The sequence below is a fragment of the Aplysia californica genome, unplaced genomic scaffold (genome assembly GCF_000002075.1).
Source record: "Aplysia californica isolate F4 #8 unplaced genomic scaffold, AplCal3.0 scaffold00487, whole genome shotgun sequence".
Lineage (NCBI taxonomy): Eukaryota > Metazoa > Mollusca > Gastropoda > Aplysiida > Aplysiidae > Aplysia > Aplysia californica.
The window spans coordinates 259,829-269,116 of record NW_004797757.1 but is presented as its reverse complement, the minus strand read 5'-3'; the positions used below and the strand labels follow the sequence as shown (position 1 = coordinate 269,116).

The 9,288-nt window shown below is 41.6% G+C and overlaps 1 protein-coding gene across 1 annotated transcript in view; it reads left to right on the top strand.

The window, feature by feature from the left end:
* LOC101858209 (ATP-dependent translocase ABCB1) overlaps window positions 1-9,288 on the top strand; it is a gene marked incomplete in the record, with an annotated part of 52,603 nt that overhangs the window by 3,530 nt on the left and 39,785 nt on the right. The window contains 2 exon segments of the mRNA XM_013086635.2: window positions 7,070-7,543; window positions 8,406-8,545. Of these exon segments, the coding sequence (XP_012942089.1) occupies window positions 7,190-7,543; window positions 8,406-8,545 (494 nt within the window).

Genomic DNA, 9,288 nt, shown 5'->3' with positions numbered 1-9,288 from the left:
ATACATGTAACTATATTGTATATAATATATACGTATAATGTAACATTATTCGGATATAAAATTAGTTATCTGTCGACCGGCGCTTATGGTGTAGTGCTTAGGTTCTTCGCCGGTGCAAGCAGAAGACGTGAAGAGTTGTCAATTTCCTGGATTGGCCATGACAACCAGAGTTGAAGTAGCACGTTTTCTTCATCATCTAAATTGTGTCAGTGGGGGCGTAAACTATTAAACAATTGCTTGTCGATCCTGCTCAGTCATTGATTGCAGATGAGAAAATACGTAGGAGATAATCTACTACAAACGCACCAGTGCGTATTAATTATTTCTTACTAGATGCCAATGCGCTACCTTAGAACTACAAAAATCTAACTGACATTTCTGGTCGTTTTGAGTTCACCAAGACAGTGACGTCAGAAACCCAAGGTTTTTTCTGCTCCATCAAAATCGTAAGATTATTCAATTCGACGTCATGACCAAGATTTCAAAGAATTGCGTTCGAAAAAGCTTGGCATGTTGTAAAAACCCTAAATTCTTTACGTCAAATATATCAAAACTAGGTACTGAGCAGATAGAACTATGTAATTCTAAGGTAGCTAGTAAGTTTTTTTTAAAAACGTGGAACACAAACAGGCCAAACGACAGCTACGCGTTGATAAAGTTATTCTCATAGCTTGGCGGGTTTTTAAAAAATGTGTTGTCGACGAAGGTAATATGAGAGCGACTCTAGGCTCTGTTCACACAACACTGACCCTTGGTGTGGATAACCTGGGTCTTTATTCCAAAGACGGTGTTTTTGAATCTACTTTGTTTGGGGAGATTTCTTCAACTGTTTCCTTCGACGTGGTTTGGTCCTATTGGAGAAGGACGTTGGAGTCAGGGCGCCCGCACCTTCAATGCCCTCACCGTGTTGAAAGGGGTGTTACCTCCAAGTATTGCATTCGTAAATTATAATGAAAAAGAATAATAGCACTAATCAAATTCATCAAGTGCTAGATCTGCGACAAACATCGGCGATCAAGGTTCTGCATTTGTTCCTTTGCTCGGCTGCTCTAAAAGAGTTAATACGATTACCCTGATCTTTCCCTGTCTTCCATCTGTTTAAGATTTACAAAGAAGTTGTTCGGGGTGGGGTGGGGGGGGGGGCGGTGCCACTGACTGAAATGTCTTTAGGCCATTCCCAATGGGGGGGACATTTCTCGATCATGCAAAGTAGAATTATGAACGGGCTGATTCATTAATGTCACGCTCATAACTGTGCCTGTTCTACAACAGGGAACAGTTGCTTTTTCTTTCCTAATCCTTACTATTGTCATTTTACCTCTACTTCTTTTGTATGTTTGTCACACTCTTGTGACCAGCTATTTCCGGGGTACCTTGAAAGTCGAAACAGACTTAGTGCTGTTGAAGTTAGAGAGTTGAGCAGAGTTCAGTAAGCCCGATTCCCTGTAAAGACTTCTCTGTTGACATCCACCCCTTGACGCTCACATGACCTTAAGCAGTTGCAAGTGCCGTGAAACCTCTACCGGTACTAAATAAATAATATTTAAAAAGTTGCTCTGGGTCTACCCCTTACTCGTTTACCTTCAGGTTTGCCAGTAATAGCTAGATGTTCAAGGCCCTAATGTCTATTCACGTGTCCCAGAATCGTCATAACTAACCATAAAAACACCACTTACAACATCACCACTACCGTCGCCAACAAAGACACCAATTTAGAACAACAACGCGGTTAAATACAAGAACCATCACATCCACTTTTCGTTGGGTGTACACCACTGAAAAAGTTGTTTTCTGTAGGTTGTTTGTTCTTCAAGTTGCATACAAGCTACATGGAACATATAGAGCCTAACGCTTTTCGTTCCAAGATGTACTTTCATTTGTTCAAGGTCAGTTTTCTCTCCTAACGCACAAGTGCTTTTCACTTAGATGAAGTCGCACATTTGAACGGCAAGGGTTGCATGTTGAATTATGATCCAATGACCAAGATACACGAGCTATAGCATTTCTAAAGTTTGAAAATTACTTTTGCTTACATTTTAGTAACCACCATCCGACCCCAGCCCCCAAATAATACCTACATACATAATATGTTTTGGTAGGTGTTGTACGGTGCTCTGCTCGCAACAGCATTAAACGGGGTGCCCACTACGGCTGGATCGGGCCGATCGCCCAACTCGATCTCCTGAAACTGAAAACAAACACGTTTGTTTTTGAGGCGATCGAGTCGGGCGATCGGCTCGATCAGCCGATCCCAGCCGTAGAGGGCACCCTGTATAAGGTCACATAAGCGCTCGACACACACACACACACACACACACACACACACACACACACACACACACACACACACACACACACACACACACACACACACACACACACACACACACACACACACACACAGTACAATTACATTTTGTCCACAAAAATATTTGTTTCGGCCTCGTCCCAGTTTTCCTCCCAGTTCTCACTCACCCCGACCTTTTAACTGGCCTAACAGAAGACTAGATGCTAGACACCCCCCCCCCCCCCCCTCCCACACACACACATTACGATCAGTGTTGTGAAACACAGTTTAACATAGATTCACAATACAACGTGGATGCCTGGCAAGTGTTTTGAACGGCATAGTATATATATTTCTGACAGTACAGTATTTGGGTTTGATTCTTGGCAAGATACGTCCCGTGCTGGGGTACGCCAGACTGTTGATTCATACACCTCAGCCAGATCATGATGCCCCCCCCCCTCTTTTTTGGGGGGGGGGGGGGGAAGGAGTAATGTTTTACTCTGGCAGTCAACCAGAAAATAAGCATCTATTTATTACAGTTATTGCTCTCTTCACGGATGAAGCATTCTTATACGTTATGGCTTTGAAAAGATTTAACAGCCTTTTAAACACCCTCAAATGTTGTACATGTATCTTCAAAGTATGCAAGGCTTTGTGTTCATGAAAAATGTCGGAAGTAATATCTTGACATAATTTTGTAAATTAGTATCCTGCCTAAAAAATTAGGAAAGTACATATTATTAGATTTATACTTAAAAGAGCCAGCAAGTTTTTTCTTCTGTCTCATAACACCCTGTGCTTTTCAAAAGTACGAAGTTTAATTTTTATAGAACCATACACGTCTCTGCCTTTCTGCTAGGACGGTGGGTCCCTTTCATTGACAGACAGGTTCGAAACCTCCCTCCTAATTGAGTTACATTGTGTCTTAAACTTCCCCCCCCAACCAACCAACCAACCAACCAACCAACCAACCAACCAACCAACCAACCAACCAACCAACCAAATAAACAAACGAGCAGACAAGCAAATGAACAATCCCAAAACATTGTTAAAGATAGCACTCCCTTTTTTCGTCATATACTTTTCCTGTGTTAATAAAAAACCCAACCCAAAAAGATAGCAACAAACTTGTTTCTACACTGAAAGTTAAATAATATTTTTGCATTTTCTGCAATTTAAGGGAAAAGAAAAAGATTTGTTCGTTATGAAGGAACATCTCGCCGGCCTCAACTGAAACAGATGAATTCTATTTGCATTGTGCACTGGGTATAATGCTTATCGACGTGATTTCGATTACCACTCGATGAAACTGCTTTCGTAGAAAACAATGTCTTTTATCGAAAAATATATTCATATAGAAAATCTGCGTCTTTTATCTGGGTTGGTAGACCTACATTCTCCACTCCTCAAGGCATCAGCAGACGGGCAGCATTTTGAATAATAAAAACAGGGTTAATGGGGGCGTAACAGATTAATTGTAGCAAGGTAAGTTTCGTTCATGCTTTAGAAATTTGCCTATCGAACCAATGCCACGGTTGAGGTAACACCAAAAAATCAAAGTTGAATTTAAGGTGCAGACAGATAAAACTCTCCCTCGCTTTTCAACGCCTCCACTTTAGAAGCATTGTTTGTTGCTTACTTATTGTTTAATTCAATGGCCTATTCCATACCCCCCCCCCCCCACATGTTGTCTCTTCTGCTTCATAAGCGGTGCCCATTCATAGGTTCGGCTCGGCTCGGCTCGGCTCGGCTCGGCTCGGCTCGGCTCGGCTCGGCTCGGCTCGGCTCAGCTCCGCTCGGCTCGGCTCGGCTTAGTTCAGTTCAGTTCTGTTCGGTTCGGTTCAATAGTCAAGGTTTGCAAATTTTTCTTCCATGGAAAGACAAAAGCTACCGTCGTGTCACAAACCGATGATGAGTTTAAAAAAACAAAACGCTTTTATTTTTAAAATCGCAAGTCAGATGAACAGTTTGTGTAAGGCCAATCACAACAAGGCTTGTAGCTTACGAGTCATGTGACCATCGTGACATTGCAATGTCAAGGTCAGGCTTTTCCGATCTTAATGCCAAAACCAAACAAAATAGACTCTGTAGATCTTCAAGATCTATTGATTACCGTATTAATGAGATTCGAGGAAACAGCAGCATAGTAACCGTTATATGCGACAAGCAGCCCTGGAAGGCATTGTACAACGGTGTTTTGTTAATTCCCTGGTCATTTGATACAACTGAGGCTGAAGCCTATTTGTCGTGTGCACTGAACCGAGCCGAACCGATTCTCCAATGTGCACCGCCTATAAGCCATTCGTCATCCCTTCCAACGCTAAGAGCGAGCGAGTCGTCAATGTCCGTTGGAGAATAGTTCGTAAGATGGAGTAATGCTACGTCACCACTACCCGAGCAGGGAGTGTGTTGGGTATTTTCTGCACTTTGACACGCCTCAGAGACCTGCTTTGTCTACCTTTGACTTTGGGCGTCCTTGAGGAGAAAACGCACGTGAATAGAAACCTCTATCGTAGGGAGAACTCGTTTTTGTCCCACTATTTTCATGTTTGAATTTCTTCGTAGCCTACCCGTTTTCGGCACAAATTAATTAGATTTTTTAAATAGGTGTAACGGTCACCCCGATCCCGAAACTGTTTTACGATGCCTGGAGAATAATAATTAATTGTTTTCTAACCACATCAACAGGGAGGTGGAAATAGGATTTCGTGCTGGATGAAAATTTATTTTAGAAGTTTACAGAATAAATGTCTTTGATAAAACAGTTCCGGTAAAAATCCTTGTAATAAAACTCTTGTTAAAAAATTGTAATAAACCACGGCAAAACTTTGCTTGTTGTTTATAGTCAGTCTGCCACTGACTCATGAGGTGATAGGCTGAAATTTCCAGAAAATAGCAGAGATTAAGTATGGTACCACTCGGAAAAAATCAGCGCTCCTGCACATTAAAGAAAGAGAGAGAGAGAATGAGAGAAAGAGAAAGTGAGAGAGAGAAAGAGAGAAAGAGAGAGAGAGAGAGAGAGAGAGAGAGAGAGAGAGAGAGAGAGAGAGAGAGAGAGAGAGAGAGAGAGAGAGAGAGGATGGGAAGGGGAGGGTCGATAGGTATCGATAGGTAATGGGATATACCATATATATATTGCAAATGTGGGACGCAAACGGGTATAAATCGCGGCGGAAGAAAGTGGGACGAAAACGGGTTGTGAAATGACGATGTGGGACGTATACAGGTGCACCGCTATTGTATTGTGAATTGCACTTTTGAGCTCCCCAGGTGTCGGCTTTCCATATAAAAAAGCAAAAGGGGGGCTTACTTTCGGTGGGTCATTTGGAATCGCTATAATGGTAAGATCTTAACGTTGACAGTCGAGTCTGTTGTCACGCGGCCAAAAGATGGTGAAACAAATCAGTCAGTAGGTCTATCCTTTTTCTTTACAATTTCTTTACTACCGTTGTTCCCATTTCATAATTGTTAAGTAGGCTATACGAAGAACGTATTCGCGCTAGAGTTGTAAAGTATTGTTTTTACAACGTTAAAGATCCCTTAGTGGTCCTAAGGTCGATATATGTAAGAGTAGGTTTCGGCCGCCACCGTGCAAAATTCAAAATTAATTCCTACCAGAAAGGAAAATATTGCAGTCGAGGTAAAAAACGGCCACATACTTAAAACTCAGTTGCACTGCAGGCTGAAGAACCAGCAGTCAACTACCCCTGAGCTCAAGCAAAAAAAAGAAGAAGAAGAAGAAAAAGAAGAAGAAGAAGAAGAAGAAGAAGAAGAAGAAGAAGAAGAAGAAGAAGAAGACACACACAAACCTCCTTTCAGAGGTGGACATCGTCAGTCCTGCACTTGACAGCTGAAAGGTCCCATGCTTTTTCAGTTCTTTCTTTATTCTTCTAATCACAATTAGTCTTTAGTTGCTTCATTCATTTTTAAAGATAGGTGATCGTATGTCCTTCCTCTTAATTGTATAGTATGGTAGTCTTCGGGTTTAATTTTCCAGACATCCGTGGGGCCGGTGCATTTTAAAGTTTTATTAAGAGTTTACGACACTTGCAACACGATACAGTCTCATAAGAACCGGAGATAGAGGTGTTACAAGAGGGTGACAAACACAAGAAAAAGAAGAAGAGATGAGGTTGACAAATGTTTGATAGGATAGAAAGAGTAAACCACTCAAGAGCACCCACCAACCACCCACCCTTCTGGAACATTTTAATAATTTTCAGAACAGTGTCTTTAGAAAAGGATGATCATACCGTACACGTACCGAGCTGTGTGTAGAAGCTTTGACTTGACTACAGATGCACAACGCACCGGTGATCTTGATACACAACTTCTCTATTAACGACCATTAATAAAGTAAAACTGCTAGAGAATATCTCATAAAATCAGGTTCTCCGTGCGGTATATTGCATATTTTGACACGCTGATTCCGAATATGAAATCTGTTTTCAGCTGCGAAAATTATTTTTAAAATTTTGCGCCCTAAGTTCAAAGTGATTCTAAATGTCACAGCATTAGTCTCCACCAAATCCCACCGAGATCGTCCAAAAATATCAAGCAGCGCTTGATTTCTCGACCGAGTCTCCGAACCGTCGTCCAATCGCCCACATTTTGTACAATTTTTGGGCATGTAAAAATTTGTCATACGATCGATAGATCGTCCAGTTTGTGTACAATTTATTGTTATGTGTAGCTGTAGATGACTTCAATCAAACAAACACATATAAGTAAAAACATGTAATACTAATAAACAACCGTGTTTTTCTTTCTCTACTTCAGACAACAGCCCGGTAGACAGACTAACATACAAGATTCACTTCTGATCAACAAACACAAGGAATTCTTGTTCCACGTAGTTCAGACTCCTTTTCTACTTTAGAATCCCATCTCGAAAACAAGATGACGAAGAAAAAGCACCAGAACGAGGTATCCCTCACGAACATAAAACGACTGAACACACAAGTCGATGCCGATCCCGGCGGAGTTGACATAATGATGAACGGAGGGAAACACACGAACGGGACAAGTACAGCCACCGGACATGGGAAACCAGATGCTCCTTTTCAAAACGGAAAGGGTACAGCGCAAAATGGTATCGCGGAGCCTAAGCCAGGCTCACAACAGTTGGAGATCACGAGGAACGGAAAAGGCACCGAAGGTTGTGATTTCTGCGATGAAATTTCTGTTGGAAGCGGGAAGGATGGCGGTGTGGAGAAAAGTGAGGTGGATAGGACCGTTGGACCTTTGGAACTGGTAAGTGCTGGCTGGATCAATGTTGTATTCTCGGACAATTTCAGAGCGGCTTTTCCACCGTCCGAATCCACACCCACCTCAATTCCCTGTTAACTTCCCACGCCCTCAGTCTAATACCATACCGAGTATGTTTAACCCTTGGCGGTTCTAATGAGTACCCCCCCCCCAAAAAAAAAACACAAAAAAACAAACAAACGCAAAACAAACCAAAAAACCCCCAAAACAACAACAAAAAACAAACAAACAACCCAAACAAAGTTATTTTCACAAATCCGTTTGCTATTCCCACAGTCTATTCAGTTAGTTAAATTATGGCGTAAAATATTACACAAGGAGGCGTAGGTAATAGACACAACTTATTGGAGATGGATTTTTTGTTATTTTAAAAGGGATATTCCTTGAAATAAAGCCTTTTATTATAACATCAAGAAAACTCAAGTTTGAGTAGAGTCAACCTTAGATTCCTTGGTCATGATGTTATTTATTTATTTATTGTCTTTTGTTGCTATTGTATTTATCCTTGCTTGGGGGGGGGGGGGGGGGGACTTACCGACGCTTTCTCAAGATATTTGATCTGTGCACATTTGCATTTTAATTAATTTTTCAGCTCACATTGTAGTTCGATCTATGTTTAGAAATAAAGTATAGCCCCTTCCCCCTCTTTTTTTGCTCTGGTGTATCACAACGACCACAGTCCGAGCTGTTTTTTTTTCTAATATATACAGCTGTTACCATGCTGTGATCTTGGACGTTGCGCACTAGGTGTAGCAGTTCGAAGTGGGGCGGGGGGTTGGGGGCTTTACTTTACTTTTATCACCATGTCTATATCAGATGACACGTTTTCTCTTCCTTCCTACTTCAGTTTAAATTCGCGACTCCGCTTGCCAAGCTGCTGATGTTCATCGGAACCATTGGTGCTTTGATGCTGGGAGTTGCACCCCCCTACAACATCTCCTTGTTCGGGGACGTCATTGACGTCTTTCTCCTAAACAGCCTGCAAAAGTGAGTAGTCCGCAACACCGTGATAGCTGGGGGATTATAACAGATAGCATTTGCACTAATTCCCGTTCAACAGCAAGCTCTATACGCTTTCCAATCGATATTATTACTCCAGCAGACCTCATAGCATTCTTAAACAATCTCAACTTCCTGAGAAGCATTCAGTGCATACAGGTTACATGTAAATAGTTAAGGCTAATTGATATGGTAATATAGGTGATTTTTACGCCCCCATCGATAAAGTAGAAAGTGTGACCTACTCAATCAAAATTCTCAACACCAGGGAATCGGACTCGAATCTCCTGTGTGCGACAGTGAAGCGCCTAACCGATGCTCCAAAGAAGCGGTATGTCAATGCCTTGTATTTGAAGCACACTAGAATAACACGCTTGCTTAATCACACAGCGTTGATGTAGCGAGGATTTCTGACATTGGAATAACGGGTCGATTTTCCCTCCAAATATTTCTTCGTTACACGTTAATGTAATTGGTATTATTTTCACCGAACTATCAGTCTCACACACCTAGAACTTCGTACAATTATCATTAGCGAGTGTAATAATGTCTGTCTGTCTATAAGTAAAATATTTCACTTGTTTTGGCACCCAAACAAGGGCCTGGCTGAAAAGAAAAAAATGAAACAACAACAACAACAACAACAACAACAACAACAACAACAACAACAACAAAATTAGTTAATTTCCCGAACAGTTTTCTGCAAACAGTACCAACCCCCCTCCCCCCCA